The sequence below is a fragment of the Lampetra fluviatilis genome, chromosome 13 (genome assembly GCF_964198595.1).
Source record: "Lampetra fluviatilis chromosome 13, kcLamFluv1.1, whole genome shotgun sequence".
In the NCBI taxonomy this organism is placed as follows: Eukaryota; Metazoa; Chordata; class Hyperoartia; order Petromyzontiformes; family Petromyzontidae; genus Lampetra; species Lampetra fluviatilis.
In genome coordinates this window covers 4,684,065-4,701,991 of record NC_136287.1, presented here as the reverse complement: position 1 = coordinate 4,701,991, position 17,927 = coordinate 4,684,065, and the positions used below count along the sequence as shown (strand labels likewise).

At 44.2% G+C, this 17,927-nt stretch overlaps 1 protein-coding gene across 5 annotated transcripts in view; it reads left to right on the top strand.

Annotated features, from left to right (window-relative positions):
- Positions 1–2,544: 2,544 nt before the first annotated feature.
- Positions 2,545–17,927, top strand: part of CEP120 (centrosomal protein 120) — a 37,901-nt gene continuing 22,518 nt past the window's right edge. For 2 of the 5 annotated variants that reach the window (XM_078862099.1, XM_078862097.1), the window contains exons 1-7: positions 2,545–3,166; positions 5,318–5,474; positions 11,321–11,432; positions 13,022–13,157; positions 14,616–14,660; positions 14,933–15,069; positions 16,323–16,520. In XM_078862099.1, coding sequence (XP_078718225.1) covers positions 3,115–3,166; positions 5,318–5,474; positions 11,321–11,432; positions 13,022–13,157; positions 14,616–14,660; positions 14,933–15,069; positions 16,323–16,520 — 837 coding nt within the window. In that variant the 5' untranslated portion in view covers positions 2,545–3,114. Of the gene's footprint in view, positions 3,167–5,317; positions 5,475–11,320; positions 11,433–11,550; positions 11,579–13,021; positions 13,158–14,615; positions 14,661–14,932; positions 15,070–16,322; positions 16,521–17,927 lie in introns of all 5 variants that reach the window. The other 3 variants (XM_078862098.1, XM_078862101.1, XM_078862100.1) reach the window with 3 other exon arrangements.

Here is a 17,927-nt window from a genome sequence, read left to right as displayed (position 1 = left end):
ACTTGAGATTACCCTTTCGTGAATACTGTACTGTAGTTGCAGATCTTCTCGATGAATAACGTAAACAATTTGCATGTACACAGGAATATAAAGACAAAGGTGTCCCGTACAACGTTTAACAGGCTTGGGGCAAGTGCTGTTGTGTGTCCTACATCACCTTTGTCTCCCCAGTGCTGATGGTTAACACACCAGACCAGGTACTCATTTAAGGCCGAGTCGACATAGGGGATGCACTGGACTAGTTCAGATATCACTCACCACCAAGGTTGTTATATTCATTGTTACATACACATCAAGGCTATGTTACTAACAGAAGCTTAGGAAAAGCAATGGTGAACAGATATGCAGCACAGCAATGGATTGAATCAGTCTGTGCAGAGCTTTGAGTGCTAATCCCTCGTATATATGGATTTCTATTGGTACTCCGGTTTCCTATATCATGTCACTTTAATGGAATTGGCCTAATATAGTAATGTAGCAGGACCCTCCTGATAAATAATGTTGTGCATCAATGACGCTCTCCTCTATAAAATCCATGGCAGTATTATATGTACTTACAGTACTGTATATACAGCAGAAATCCGTTCTGCATCTCCACATACAATGACATGTGTTAGTCAATTATGCTGCCTATTGGCTTTCCAACCAATAATATCAAGCAGCATTTAAGCAAGCAAATCCCTAGACTGATTTCAACCTTCTGGATGTCATCATCAGCGATGCTTATTCAACAAATGTTGCCGGACAATACGAGTCTGGAAAGCCAAAACTGCATAGGCTAATGGACTAAACATTGTTTATTATGTTCAAGTTCAAGTTCATTTATTAGGTATAGCCCTGTGAGCCATTCGGCTCTTGAATCGGGTGCAACCGCAACAAACAAAAAACAAAAACATGTGGAGACACAGTGGAGTTCAGCGTATAGATGTTAGTCTAAAAGAAGTACACTGGTGGTGTGATGTCAAAATCAGCAATGGGACAACAAAGCAACCACTCCAGCCACTTGTACTTTTCTGGCTTGTCATGTTCACTTCCCCACCTGGTATGAAGGAGGTCGTGGGTTTGAACCCGACCTTGACACCTGTACATTTGGAATTTGCATGTCTCTCTCTCCCCGTGGTCACGTGGATTTTTCTTTGGGTCCTCCGTTTTTTCCCTCAACATTGAGAAACATGTATTTAGAGTATTTGGTTGCATACATTTCCACATGATAAGCCACTTCGCTGAGCTATCATTTGTGGCCATGTCGCTTCTCAAAAAGCTATATTGTTCAGTGGGCCTTACGCGGGAAAAAAGAAAATTGTTTAGTTTTAAACAAATGCTGATCCATAATTGGATTACCAAATGTTATTTGCAATGCTACTTTGGGCCATATATAGTAAACCACTATTCTTTGCTCCTTCAACGGAGTAATAGCAAAACTACATGAACTCTCTTTCCTGAAGCCCTAATGCGACTGTTAGACCTCAACATTGGCATTCACCTCCTGAACATTCAGTATTGCCAGACGCAATAAAAGAATTGGCAAGCGTTCCCCGTATTCACAATGGTAAACTTACGCAGACAATTAATGGGCCTCCCTTCACATATCTGTCCTCTGCACGTACAAAAAGGTCAAAGTATGTTTTTTGGCACAATCCCATTAGCCACAGGGCATTCTCGACGTGCATATCAGCAGCATTTGTTCAAAACAATAAATTCTGTATCGGTCTCGACACCTAATTTGTCGTCAGGTCGCTTCCGAAAAATGAGATGAAAGTTCAGTGGGCTTTAGCTGGTAAGATAAACAAAAGTAAGTTTAGTTTCAATTTGGAGTTTTTTTTAAGTGACGTTTACCTTTGCTATAATATGCACTGCAGTCTATTGTGTTTTGTATCACATTCGTTGTTGTAACGTCCTAACCCGCCCTTACTGGACATCTACGAATAAAATAACTTCACAACTCATCGGACTCCTCCCGTATTAAAGAAATATTCAGATTCTGATTCAGTGTCTCATCAGTGACGAACCTCAACAGCACCATTGGAACCTCATTTGCCAGAAGAAAAAATATAATTGTTTTTTTACCCTTTTATCTGGCAACAAAACTGACACCTTTTTTTTACAAAGCGTCATGTTTGCATAGACCACAATACCTGCAGTCGTAATGCAAACAAAAAACATAACTCTGATAATGTATGCACTTTCCTTGAAGTTGATTGGTCCACACCCGAGAGAGCTTTCCTTAGAGCCTAGTCTCACATGGTGTTGGACCAGATGACACCAAAAGGCGCACAACTCAAAGACAATGCACCATCAGAGTATGAGAGCTCGGGGTAAGCATTTACACCATTGGAACCTCATTTGCCAGAAGAAAAAATATGATAATTGTTTTTTTACCCTTTTATCTGGCAACAAAACTGACACCTCAACAGCTTCACCACTCCCCCCCATTCCCCGGTCCTCTCTCACTCCCCTCCACCTCCAACCCCCCCGCGAGGTGGGCGCGAGTTGGTAGAGTCCGGGGCTCGACTTCCGCTTCCTGGTTTGAACGCTGCGCGCCACCACTGGCGGGAAGGCCTCCGCAAGCTCAAGCAGTGGCAGTCCGCTACCTTTTGCTGCCTCTTGAGTTTATTTTTTTACCTCCTTTCTCCTCTTCACGCCTCGTTAGTCTTCAACTCCTGCCGTGCACATCTTCGCCACAACCTATTTGCTCTCCTGCGTAGTCGCCTCTGAATTCGCCTCGAGTCGTGTGTTCTGCTGCTGATGCCGTTCACTCATTCGATCTCACGCCGTCGCTGCTTCAATCTTCACTCGTATTGACGCTTTACTTCTCACTCACGTGTCTATTGCTTCACTTTACTCATTCACCCCTCCTCCAGCATCCCCCCCTTTTCATATTTCCACCACTTTGCTCTGAATGCTGTTAATTCTCTTTTTATTTTAGCCCTTCGCTGCTTTTATTTAATCCAAATTGTTTTCCTTTCTCCTCATTCTACCTCGCCCCCACCGCCGATCGCGCAGACAACCGATTATCACGGTTGGCTGTGTACGGTGTGAAAGAAGTTCAACACACGCATACGTACATACATACACCTCTCAACTCCACCTTTATGTTGACAGGTCTCAAGAGAAATGAGCTCCTCCAGACCTGACCAGCTGCTCATCGTCCTGTCCATCTTGGAAGGTAGATGATGTCCTCGTGTGTGTTTAGTGATGTTCCTTGTCCTCTCTTCTCCATCCCGCACCTCCGATAAGCGCGGTTGGCTACGTACGGTGCGAAAGAAGTTAAACGTACATTCTTAGTTGAACAATTCAGTTCAACTGTTACGTGTAAATTGTATACAATGTAATGTTACATGGTGAACTTACGCAGACAAACATTTTAAATGTTATGTGAACGGATATACGAATACTGTTTTTGTCCGTATTCTGGTTTAATTGTTTAAAGACATTTAACGCATACTGTGCATAGTGTTTTGTTAAATGCTTTTGACAAATCTGTTATTATGTATGACGTTAATTGTAATGGTGATGAAACGTTTAAAAAGTACCCTTTGTTTTTTTTCGGTAAAGTCACGTATGTAAAAAAACAATTCAATGAAAACGTGACTACCGAAAAAAACAAAGAGTATGAATCCTTGCAGTTACGAAAGCTTCAAATCTAGAGTTTAAAAAATAGTTTTTGAAAGTTTGTTTATACAGTACACGGACTTTGATGTGCTTTGCTTATTTAAGCCCAGGGCTCCCTGGAACAAGATACAAAAGTTATCGTATCATTGGGCTCTTTACCTGCTAATAAATATAGGTCATCAAATTGACACAATAAGTGCAAAATTACGATGTTATAGAGTTGAGTGTATCTTTAAAACTAAAATATACAACGGTTTTCTTTGAATGACGATGCTTTTTAAGAGACCGGTTATAGTATTTAGTTGAGCAATGCGGTCTTAATGCATGACGTTCTTATTTAAAGCCATGAATATAGAAGGGGCTGAAACGTTTATTCTCGGGCCATGAATAGCGGCCACGGTAAAAACCACACAATGTATAAATGGTTGTATTGTATACTGGACGATTTTACACGTACAGTACAGTTTAACACGTAGGCTTTCGCGACAAATATCCATAATAGAGGTTTTTGGGCTAGATCGCGTAAATATATAAATGTGTCGTTAAGGAACGAAACGGTAAGACTTCTCCACAAATCTGGCTGTCGCCTTATGAAGCTAGTTGTAATTACTGGCGAAACGTCGTCCTCAGTTTGTAAATGTTGTGGCTTGTCTCTCCAACACACCGGTTAGTGCTGTACTAGTGACGAATTGACATGTTCTGTTTACGTGACAAACCTTACTAATTGCTGTGTCAGGTGGTGGCGGGTTTAACGACACATTTATATTTACGCGATATTACCACAAAAAAAAACCTGAATTATGGATGATATTCGTCGCGAAAGCCTACGTGTTAAACCAAATACATAACCCTTCACCAGCATGCTTGAAGTATAGCTGAAATACGTGGGGAGCCCTTAGTTCAGCGGTGGATTGAAAAAGTCCAGAACAATACATTGCATATACTGTAGAGTGCTGTAAATAAAAATAGTGACCAAACTAAACTGTCTACACGATAACTACGATTTGAAAACTTTAAAAAGTGACCCACAAAGAAATCGTATACAAGCACAACTACGTTCTCATGCCACACATAATACAGATATGTTTTAGTTCATCAGCCTACTGATATCACAGACCAATTTGACTTGGCATCATTTGTTCAAGGAAGGAAACTGAATTTGTTTTAAGCAAATACATGCAATGCTTATTGATGCTGAATTGGGTCTCAATGAGTGATGCACGTCTGCTGTCTACTGTATATATAACTTATACTGGTTGGAACCTCCTGGTTACGCCAGCCCACAGGGGATTATTGTGTCCGTCCGTCGTGCTGGGTGGGGAGGGTGGGGAGGGGCTTGGTTGGGAGGGTGGGGAGGGGCTGGGTGGGGAGGGTGGGGCTGTGTGGGGGTTTGGAGGGGTGGGGCTGGGTGGGGAGGGGCTGGTCACCCCGTGGTGCCCTTATAAAACTCAACGTTTAGCCTATTCACGCCGGCTTGTGCCCGCCCTCACAGTCGGGCATATTTGCGGAATACACCACGCCGCCGTTGACCCTGGCCATTGACCGAGCAACCCAACGTTCCTACCAGCTCCCTCCGCAGGAATGTGTTTTCGCACCATACATTAGCCAACCGTGCTGGGCCCTCTACCATAACCCACCGTTGCTCTTCTCCCTGCCTGTGCCCTTCCCATGCCCTTCCTCTCTTCCCTACCCTGCCCCATCCAAGGGCGCCGCTTTCCCAAGCGTCTGCGGCACCAGCTCGTGGTGGAGGCCAGGTTCGATGGCGAGAGCCTCTTCACAGACCCCGTTGAGCACTTGGAGCAGCCCGAGTTCGCCACCGAGCTCGCCTGGGAGCTGGACCGCAAGTCGCTGCACCAACACAGGTACAGAGAGTACCTCCAAACACCTCGCCTTTTGTCCCACCATCATGTTGTACGTTTTATAATTAAATTAGTGCGTTTTAGAATCATAATATAACTCAATACAACCCTTGAGCTTCCTCTAAGGTTGTCCTTTGGCTATTAACCTACTGTGGCGAGATGTTAACTGACTCTTATACAGGAGGTCGTGGGGGTGATCCCGGCTCTGACACCTGTATATTTGGAGTGTTCATGTTTTCCGCGTGGTCGTGTGGATTGTTCTTAGGGTCCTGCAGGTTTTCCACATTTAGAAACACATGTTTGGAGTATATGGCTGCAATACATTTCCACAAGATAAGCCACTAAGTTGAGTGATCATTTGTGGTCAACTTGCTTCTGAAAAAGAGCTATGTAGCTCAGTGGGCCTTACCTGGTAAAATAAAAAATAAAAATTGAGTTTACAAAGTCGTACTTAAGATGTCACAATACGGTACTGGGTGATGAATTTATAGATACCGTATTGATTTCAAATGACCCAGCCTCTTATCAACAGTTGACTGAATATTGTGAAAGTGATGGCTCCATATCTGAAAGAATATTGACAGATGTCATATGTTTATTGATACTCGTCGGTGACATGTAGAGAATTTGAAATACAAATTAGTATTCGCATTCATTTCACCCAAGCTTATTTGTGAGGTATTTATAAATTGATTACCCTGTGTTTTTATAGCTGCTAGCCCAGATAAAGGTAAAAGTGGGTAGCAAGTCAGACCAGTGCCTTGAATCATCCCAGCCTTTCAATAACATAGTCATTATCATCAGCGATGTTGAATCCAATGATGAATAAACACCTCCCCAAGCCGTCACTATCTGTCATGGTCCTGCGATGAAACAACCTCTCTAGCTCCTGCACACGAGATAATTTCATCACTACATCTCGGGAGTAGTTATCCTCTTGGGCCCGTTCCGTCCATTGCTGTCACTGATATTAGTCTTGATCACCAGCCATCATCCCTTCTAACGACACATCCTGCACAAGTCTCATCACTTTTGTAAATGGTAAACATGATGTATCCAAACTAGATTCGAAGCTTTCGTGACTGCGGGAATTACTCTTTGGTTATTTCGGTAAAGTCACGTAGAAAGAAAGTAAATAAAATAATAATAGAATACGACGTTTCGATTGCAACACAAGCAATCATCATCAGGTAAGAATGAATGAGAAAACAAACATAGTAAACTTAAGAATATAATGCAATACAACACAGAAAGTCGGCTAACACAACAGTCAACACTCTACCTGGTTGATTACGTTCTTCCAAAGATTTCTAAATTTGAGAGAGAGACAAAACACAACAACCGCCATTCGCCACTAAGTGGCGGTGACGTCACCACGACGCTTGTGCCAGGCCATGTGCACCTTGAGGCCACGTGAAGTGTCGAACGCCCGCTGGCAGGAGGTCACGGGGCAGACCCAGGTGCCACGGGTCGACTGACCGAGATGACCGAGATGACTGGCTGATGCACCACCTGTGCCCCCTACTGTGCCAACTTGCTGTGCTTTAGCCACCCGGCGCTCCGCTCGTTGGTGTGAGCGTCGCTCCTCCGCCCTCCGTTGTTGTTGGAGGGCGACTGCCTCCAACTGCCCAGTAGCGTCCTTCACGAGCCTCCTCCACTGAGGCCGATCTTGACACCGCTGGTACCAGTCATCGGCAAGTCCACTCAGCTCCACGTCCTCCTGTACCACATCACTCCATCTCTTCTCTAGCCCGTGCCGCGCCCGTTTAGCCCCCTCGATCCGGCCGAACAAAAGCTGTTTAGGCATGCGGTGGCTGGGCATGCGGGCTACATGACCCAGCCAACGCAGCCTTGCCTGCCGGAGGAGCTCACTGATGGGACTTTGCCCAGATCTTTCAAGGACTTGTGAGCTCCTCACACAATCCAGCCTGGTTAAACCCAGGATGGATCGTAGGCAGGCCAGCCTAAATGTTTCCAACCGGCGAAGATGCTCCACTAGGGGGGTCCACGTTTCGCAAGCGTAGAGAAGGGAGGGAATGACCGTGGCCGAGAAGACCTGAAGCTTCGTGCGGAGTGACAGACCAGGTAGCTTCCACACAGCGTTACGCAACCGATGAAAAGATATTGCCGCTCGACTGATTCGGAGTGAGACCTCTGCTGATAAACTGGAGCCGGTCATGAGCACACTGCCCAGGTATGGGAAACTCTCTACTCTCTCCACAACTGCCCCATCACCGATTGGGAGTTGTGGGGGCGGAGTGCCCGATGGTACAAAATACCCAGGCAGGTGCTTAGTTTTGGTGGGGCTGATGGTAAGGCCCCACCTCTTAGTGGCACGCTCCAGTCTCAGCAGCAGCGTCTCCAACTCCTCTTCTGAATGAGCAGCTATTACCAAATCATCGGCATACATAACGTGGTTGACCAATAGGGAGCCATCCCTTGATCGCACCCGGGCGTCGATCAGCCTCCCATTGTATCTGTACCAAATGGTAATTCCCCCGGTACAGCTATTGAAGGCTTCACGAACTACGCAGTCGAAATAGATGTTAAATAATGTGGGAGCCAGAGGACATCCCTGTCGCACCCCAAGGTGTACAGGGAAAGGCTCCGACTCCCGGCCACGTAGTTTTACCCGGGCCCGCTCACCATCATGAAGGTCCTTAATGATCGTGAGCAGAGGGTCAGGGACTCCGAAAGCACGAAGAACAACCCAGAGCCCAGTCCTACTGATGGTATCATAGGCCTTGACCAGGTCAATAAAGCAGAGATGTAGGTTTTTTTGGAATTCCCTACACCTCTGCTGTAGCAGACGGACAGAAAATATGGCATCTGTGCAGGACCGCCCTTTCCTGAAACCACATTGGGGCTCCGCAAGCCTCTCCTCAGCATGCCTAGCAAGGCGATGTTGAATAATCCTTGCCAGGACCTTACCCGGCACACTGAGGAGTGAGATGCCCCTGTAGTTGTTGCAGTCGGTACGGTCCCCCTTCTTAAAGAGGGGGACCACCAGGGCATCCTTCCAGTCCTGCGGAACCCGTCCAGTGGTCCAGACTGTTGTTATGATGTCATATAGGGCAGTCTGTGCACAAACGCCACCCTCCCTCAGCATTTCGCCTGGGAGATCATCTCTGCCCGGTGCCTTCCCTGGTCTCAGACTCCGGATCGCCCTCAGTACTTCCTCAACAGCCGGTACCTCAGCCAGCCACTCACAGGGGGTGACCTCTTCCAATATTTGAGGCACCGCAGCCTCAGCAAAACACAGACACGGAGACACAGACATGCACACAAGCAGATAGAGACACACACAGAGACACACAGAGAGAGACACAACATAGACAGACAGAGAGACAATGCCTCTGTGTCCTTAAATAGAGAGGGGGGGGGGCAGAGAGAGAGGGGGGGGGTTGGGGTAGATAGCAAGGAGAGAGTTGTGTGGAATTCCTGCCCATAGCGGACGGAGGAGAGACAATGGACTTATAAACAAAGCACGGAGTTGTGTGGAATCCCAGACCAACTGTTGCATGTCCTCTAATCCGTGTGTTCCTCTTTCTGTGTCTCAATGTAATTCCAATTATGCATATCTCCATCACATCCTTTTCAGTTAGCACCCATTGCATGCATATGACGCTGTTTCGTTATAACGCTCTTTGTCCTGGAGTAAAATCCCTGTGCGGATCAATCCTTATATGGAAGAAAGCAGGTGCGGCATTGCCCCATAGGGGCTTGTCATTAACCATATGTGGTCTTGTGGTACCTGAATCGAGGTGTCAATTGTTTAAATTCTGCTCAAAGTCGATCCAACAGCCACGTTAGAGTATTGATTCATCGAGGGTTAATCACTGCATAAATGCATTGGCGATCGATGGATCGAGTAATCCCATTTTTTAGTACTGTATATCTTCCCACGGAACATGTGTTTTTAACAGACGGTGGTTAATCTTACACAAGCTCTGACTGAATGCACTCCTCAGTACATAACTTTTTGTACTTTTATGTCATCAATAAAATAAATAGTTTTTATTTATAAAATTCTTTCATACATATGTTGCGGTGCAGTTTACGACTGGCTCACGCCTAACAGTTGTTACGGGCTTACGCCTAACAAGGGACTCCACTAGCCTATAACTCCCTGGGGGTAGGGTACTGGGAAACCTACCACTCCGGCATGTCTCGGGCTCTTCCCACTGCACCGGCCGAGGGGTAAACCAACTTCGGCCGGCCGGGTGAAGCAGCCACCCTTAGCCCCGTGTTAGGTTCTCCTACCCCGGGTCCCAACTTTCACTCTCTCTCCTTCCGGCTCTCCCGACGACCCCGCTTACGTCACAGGACTCCCCTTAAATACCACCGTGGGACATGACGTCACCGTCCCCCAAGGTCCGCCTGACGTCACTCCCTGCGACGCCACTCCCTCGGGAGGCGAGCGTGACGTGACGTCACCCACTACTCCTCTACACATATATCATGTGTACAGTATCATTATTATGGCTATTATTGATACCCCAATGAAGCCCTCATATATCGCCCATAGGTAAAATGTGGCGGTCGGGAACGCATTTCCATTGGAACCATGTTATAATGACCTCGTATAGCGCTGTTTCCTATATAGTATCCTGATTCTCAAGAATGCATCCTGAGCGCTATAGGTGGTATGCCTGTACATTGAGATTCTCTATTAATCTATACGTCACAGCTGTGCACCAATCCCATGTGACCCCCCACCCCACTCACCTCTCCGAGCCCTATAATCCCATGGGGATCTGCCTCCTCCAACAGACAGCTGGTTAAACCACATCGCGGTGAACAAGGCTCACTAGTGTCTGAGTTCGGCCCAGGGCTAATCATGGCGAGCAGTTGCACAGCCTGCAATCCCACAACGGGGGGCTTCCCGAAAGAGCTGGGCTGTATTCCTTGGTGTACCTGAAATGATGGATGATTTGAGCCGAAGTTGCAGTGTAAACCAGTAAATGTAACAACTATTCCCAGGCTTGAGCAGTAGGGATAGTGGTTAGGATTAGTATTATAGGCAAGCGACTTGATATTAGCATCGTTTTTTTTTTAAATACCTACATCCATCACATTATACTCCAGCATAACTTCTTGCAATTACTCTTTTCCATCAGCTGCTGCCCACTTGCACCAGACTTCTCGTCTACGTGAAGGATGATCACACCTTGACGTTCCTGGAACGAGGCTTGCTTCAGAAAGAGGGTTATTCAATACTGTGATCATAGTCACCACGTTTATTTTAGTGGTTATTTTTACAAAGTATTTATGAGGGTTGGAAAAATACAAAGATGTATTGATTATGTGCTATTGTTTAAGCCTGCAATACGTGCATAGAATTGCACAGAAATTGATTGTTATTCACATACGTAATATTTAACTGGTTCACGTGGCCCCTTAAGCCATTGGAGGTGATGCCATTCTCTGCATTGTAAAAAAAAAATTGGATTCTTGAATTATAATTAATTTCATGACCCGAAATCACAACAATGTATGGAGTCACCGAGAGATGGAGGGGATGAATCATTCCACCCTTACTAGTTATACCATTGAAATATAACTCGTGATGTCCTATTTCTTTTTGAGTTGTACCACATGTTTGGCATTATATCCAACACTTCACCCCCCATGCTGGGAGCATCCCATTTCCTACTGGAGCGAAACGTCAGACATCAAGGACCGAAAAACATGCAGTCCTACCAGACCTGCATAGCTACAACTGTGAAAACAAATGCAATCGATGTCAACATTATTTTTTTTCACTTCTATGAAATTTATGATTTAAGCTACTTTTCTGCTTGTTTTTTATTTGCGGAACAATGGCACATTTGATATCCTTTTTCCAGGCTGCAGAGGACTCCGATCAAGCTGCAGTGCTTCGCCGTGGATTCCCCATCTGCAAAGGAGCCGGTTGGCTACGTGGTCCTTGATCTTAGGTCCGTTCAAGAAAAGCCGACGGTAAGAGCCTTATTGTGTTGCAGTGGTTAGTGCGCTGCATTATGAATCCAACCACCTGAGTTCAATTCCAGGCCACGGCTAAAATTGGGAAGTGAGTAATATCTGAATGTGTCCTCAGGTCTCCCCCCTTCACCAACTTGTGCATGGTGAAGTATGGTCAACAAACCCCATGACTGACACAGAGTGGGGAGGCTTTCATCCAACAGTGGATTGACAAGTGACTGTAAATGATTATTTTTACAGAATTATAGTTTGGATTTGCATGAGAAGAACAATGTCCAGGTTTTAATCTGTGGCAAGTAAAAGGCTACTATAAACTGTTTATACATTACTGAAAGAATTGTAAAAGTAATTGACAGACCTCATGCGCAACATTTATGTAAATACTTTAGGCAATATAGGATCTCAGAAATCTTGAGTGAATTGAAGTTTGTGCCATGCAACAATCAAAGCTAAATTTGCCTGTGACCAATTTACCCTGCAATGCACCTGATCTTGTCAGATTTCAAAAGCGAAACACAGTTAAGCCTGTTTATTACTTGGATTTGGAGACTAGCTGGAAAAATCAGGAGTTGCAGGCTTAAGCTATGAGGTGTGCAATATATGCAGGTACAGCAGTTAATTATTGAGTCTCTCTGTTGAACTTTGAGTGTTACCGTCTCATATGCGTTAGGGTTTCCTCCAGATATTCTACTTTCCTCCCATGTACCAAATATTCACAAGTGAAATTGGCCAAACATCACATTGCAGGACCTTGAAAGAGTCTTGACAGTTCTTGGATAAATGAAGGGTATACCATTACATTAACATTTTTGAATGACTATAGTATAATTTATAATTGTTCAAGGTGTTTTTTTACATTACTTTTTTAGCACAATCTGTTCCAGAAAAACTGCTCCTATTAATTAAAGTTTTTTGCCATTTTTGTTGTAGGTACGGGCTACCAATTTATCTTTTCATGCCAAAGCCAAGAACAGAATACCATGTATTGTTCATTCTGTTTTTACAGGGACTCTTTATTAGTCTGACAACTGGTGCCGCTGTCCATGATTTCTTTTTTTATTTAGAGGAAATAATTTACTTGTAAAGCATTTCCGTTTAATATAGAGGCAAACAAGTGAATTGCTGTAAACAATTTTAATCACTTCCAATATCATCATCAACCATAGTTAATCCACTGTCAGATGAAGGCCTCTCCAAGCTGCCATTGTTTTTCATGATGCAGAGATGTAAAAATCCACCTTTCCATCTCCTCAGTGGGTGTACTTTCATACACATTCCATTCCTTGGCTACCACATCTTTCACTATTGACCATTGCTATTTTCCCTTTCAGCCATGATGTGTCTTGTCCAAACCCACTTATTTTTATTCGCAGTATGAATTGTCTTTAACCTGCGCCAAGTTCTCTAATCCATGCATTCCTCCTCCCATCTCTCATTGTAATTCCCAGCATGCATCTGTCCATGTATTTTGTGCACTTTTCAATTTTACCTTCCATTGCTCTTTGACAAATGATCACGTTTCTTGAAAACGTATGTTATAGTGGGTAGAATGTGCTGCCAGTTAATATTTATTTAAATATTTTTAGCCACCCAAGTGGTACCCACTATTGAGCAGCAAGTATGCCAAGACACGTCCAGAGCTCCGGATTGGGGTGCTGCTGGAAAACGACTCAAAAGCACAGCCAGACGCATTCCGGGCCAGAGACGCTCCACCGAGAGACGGTATGTGAACTGTATTAGCAGTGTGCATACCAACAATTCCCGCCCTTCATGCTTTGCCACCGTGGGCTGCCCTTTTTGCCCATCGTCATGTAGGTGAAGTATTTCACATGGTGATTTTTTTCAGTAAAGTCACGTAGATAGAAAATAAGAATAAAATAAATTGAATTTAAAAAAAGAAAAACACTAATGTAGACTGTAGCCTGGTTCTTAATCCGAGTGAGTACTGGCAATTTATAATGAAGACTAGCCTGGTTATTAAGTTTGGTGAGTGTATTGGTAGTCTATAATGTTGACTGTAGCCTAGTTCTTAACCTCGGTGAGCATACTGGCAGTCTATAATGTAGACTTATTATTGGTTCTTTCAGTAATAAAAATTAAATACATAAAAAGAGGTAGTGCTGTGGCAAAATGTCAATTAAAACGAGATAGTCTTGGATTGAACCCTGGCAGGCCTGCATTAGATCATGTTGGCTTTTACAGAGCTTTCCAGGAGCATCTGCTGAAGGAAATGCCATTGTCATGGTTTTTTATGTTCACTAAGTAAAGGAATACATTCAGGTTATATATAACAATTAATATTACATTTGTAGTGACTGGGAATGTCAATGTGTGGTGCCGTGCATGCGAGGCCACGGCGGGATGTCTACTGTTGTGTGTACACCCTGGACACGGGGTGTAGTACCAGCCCTAGTGGGGGTTGGGTGAGCGCTGGTTAAGCGCGGGGGCACCATGCACAGCGTGCGGTGCGGGCTCCCATTGAGAGAGCGAGAGAGTGTCGGCCAGCTAGGGTTACGTTGGGGGCATGATACTCTGGCTGACCTGGGGACATGTGACCGGATGACACTGGAGGGGGGCCACCGGTGGAGGGGGCCAATGGGTGGTCACATGGTCCGGGAAGAACTCTCGAGAGCCTTCGGGCAAGGGGTCGAGAGAGATCGAGAAGGTGGGCGGGGTGAGAGGCGGAGCCAGCCCCAGCCCGGCCCGATATAAGGGGGACTCTGTAAGGGGCTCGGGGTTCTTACTGTTGGAGAGGCAGGAGATCCACGTCAAGCTTGAAGAAGCCTCCAGCCACACGGTCCGGGACCCAGCTTGTGGTCCGGACCGGAATAGCGGAACCGTGTCTAGTTCCGCCGTAGCGTGGTTAGTTGGGTGGTCACCACCTGAGAGTATGTGGTGTTAATAGCCTGGAGTATGTTGTGCAAATAGTTTAATAAAACGTGTTGCTCCCTAAGACAATGTCTGCGACTCAGTTGGACTCACTATACATTACTTAATTTTACATGCTTGAATATACCTGTGTGTAAAATATTGTGAGTTTTCTTTTCCATTTAACGGTATTTAACCATTAATGCTAAGATAAATATTGGTAAAATATTCTCTGCGCCTTATTTTACTTTCAACGTGCAATGCTCTTCTGTGTCTTTCCTCTACTTCTTTCAATGGAATCTGACAATGAAGCTCTTAAATCACCTATATCTATAACTAAGCTAATGCTTCTTTCTGGTAAGAAACCTTTTTCTCTATTTGTGTTTGCATATTCCTCGCTATGTTGCATATTTCTCAGAACATAAACATGAAAGCCGTACGATAGGTCCTTATCTACATGTTTGACCAAACTTAAATCTTCTCGCTATTGATGTGAACATTTCAGCAAAACCAAAAAATAACTTTTCCTCGTCTTTATTGCATGAAGCTTTAACTTAATGTTATAAGTTAATCACAATTTAGCGACTTAATGTGTGACATTAGCTCTCCATTTACTTTGTGGTGTGCAGCACGCATTCCAAACGCCAAGGCTCTGACGGCCGTGCTGGATGAGGAGGAAGGCTTCTACTGGATAGGTCCATCCCGCCAGGCCACTGATGTCTACGTGGTGTCAGTCACCATTGCATTTGCAGCTCATTTAGAACAGGTGTGTTTTATTCACAGGGAATTGGTTAGTTAGTCCATTAAGGTTTGGAGCCAGCTGGCCTGTATTGGGCAAATCTTTTGCCCACTTTTCCACCCAGGCAACTGGAGATCACAGACTAAGGTTTTCTAACCTAACGATAAAACTAACACATATGTAAGAATCACCGTTAAGAGACAAACAACTTATATACTATTACAAATTATGAAAATAACAAAAATACGTGAACTATCCTGCAATGAATTTTGGTCATACATGTGTCGGTTGCACATGTAACTTCATGTTTTCAAGAAGACACAACACATGAACAAATTACATTTATAAATCTATGTCCTACGCTGTAGGACACTGCCACAGGGTAACAGTTGGCATGCTCCACCTCCAACCTCCCTGAGGTCGCCGGTTCCTTCTGGTGCAGCAGTTGAAACAATGGGCAAGTTAGTGAAATCACTCCCACTTATGCTCACCCATTTCTACATGGATACGTCAACATTAGTCAATTGGCAGATTACGTGTGGTTGAGCAATGCGTGTGTACTCCCACCCTCTCCAAAACGTATGACAAGCGCGAAAGAGTAGGCCAGAATACCCTCTATAATCCCCTTTGCGCCAGGAAAATGGCATGAGCAAGTACTGGCAGGGCTGTACCTGTACCCTTATGCCTAGGCTGTGTGTGTCCTGGACTATCCAACACGAGTTTGAAACTTCATCAATAAGAAACGAGATGTTTATCTTGGTCAAGTAAGTATTTTTGGCAGCCCAGTGACAGAAATACACATCAATATATAATGCAGTGGCAACACAAGAACACGATGGTCTAGCACCTCGCTGTTATTTAAAATATGTTTTGCTCATGAATAAAACTTCTAACTTATGGTGGACAGCTCAATACATACAGCTTAGGTTTTCTATTAAATAAAAGTTAAATGGGTTTCATCTTCCTTTAGCAGGGATTGTAAAACACTGTACTAACAAAACCTCCGAAATGGAGTCTGAACACGCTGCAGTTTTTAGTTTTACTTTCAAGAGAAAACCACCATATGCTGATAGTCCGAAAAATAAATAAATATTTACGACCTCAGATCGTAAAGAAAGAAAAAGCAGCTGCGTTCTTATTTCTTTCTCGCACGGAGAGATAATCTCATTTGGATCTCACCTTGATAAATAATAGGCTTAGAATTGGCTCAGGTGGTAAGCTCTAAAGTGCTAGGCTTGCGGCACCTGCTCTGTAATCATGTGCGTCCAACCCCCGTGCAGCTGGTGCCGAGCAGTGTGCGGCTCCCGGAGGGCAAGCCTGAGTTCTACTTCTACTACACCCTGCTGGGCAACAGTGTCGCCAACGACCCCTTCGCTGACCTCCTGAACCCCAACTTCTCGCCGGAGCGAGCCTCCCTTAAAATCCGGAGCACGGTTGATGTTTTGCAGCGCTACTTTTCCTTGCAGCCTCCAATACAGGTGAATAAGCACATAGGAGGAACAACCAACCCCTCACAATTCACAACTTTGCAGCGTTGTATGTGTAATATTTTGCAACATATCAGTATGAGATACAGATTTACCAAAAGATATTCCGAAACTCGCTGACCATTGTTTAAATAACACTTACTTCTTATGGAGAGGTGAATTCTTTAAACAAAGGGAGGGAGCAGCAATGGGCTCTCCTTTATCTCCTGCTATAGCAAATTTGTACATGGAAAACTTTGAAACCAGAGCACTTGCCTCGAGCACATTAAAACCATCCTTTTGGTTTAGATATGTGGATGACACTTTGGTTGTCTGGCCACATGGTAAAGATACACTTAACGATTTTCTAAATCATCTCAATGCACAAAACCCGGCCATTCAGTTCACCATGGAAATGGAGGTGAATAACACACTCCCGTTCCTGGATATTTTACTTGGGCATGGCCTAAATTGTAAAATAACACACAGCGTTTACAGAAAGCAAGCGCACACTGATGCCTATCTGAATGCAAAATCGCATCATCACCCAGCTCAGAAATCCTCTCTTATCAAGACGCTCATACATCGGGCTAAAACAGTGTCAGATGATGAAAGTCTAGTGAGAGAGATTAAACATGTTAAAGAAGCACTAAGACAGAATGGCTACAATAATGCTCAAATTAACAGAGCACTAAGTGCCAAATCACGATCGCAAAGCAACACTGCTGAAAGCGATCAGATTATTAAAACAATAAAAATACCATTTATCTCAGGAGTAACTGACAAATTAGCCCGTGTTTTGCAAAAGCAAAACATTACAGTAAGATTTGGTACAGTACACAAAATTCAACAACTAGTAACGTGCACTAAAGACGAATTACCTAAATTATCAACAGAAGGTGTATATCGGATTAATTGTGTATGTGGCAGATGCTATATTGGACAGACAGGGCGTAACGTTAGTGTAAGACTAAAAGAACACCAGAGAAATATTAAACTATCGCAAACACAACTGTCGGCAGTGGCAGAACATGCTTGCCAACAGGGACACTCAATTGATTTTGACAACGTTGAAGTGTTGTATAAAACTAGTTACTACTGGCAAAGACTAATTAGAGAATCCATTGAGATTGAGAGAAACAGAAATAACTTTAATCGCTCAGACAGCTACAGGCTTAGTGCGGCCTGGAAGCGTATTATTAAATAAGATGCATTACAATTCCTTATAAGGGAAACAAGCACTAACTGATTATTAATGTAGCATAATCACAATAGAACACATTCCAAATGATTACTAATCTACAACTCGCATCGTAACAATAGCCTTATTACTAATCAAGTATATAATTACAATAACCCCCCCCTCAAATCTTTGCACCTGATGAGTTAATGAGTTAATGATGACGTCACCCTGCTGCT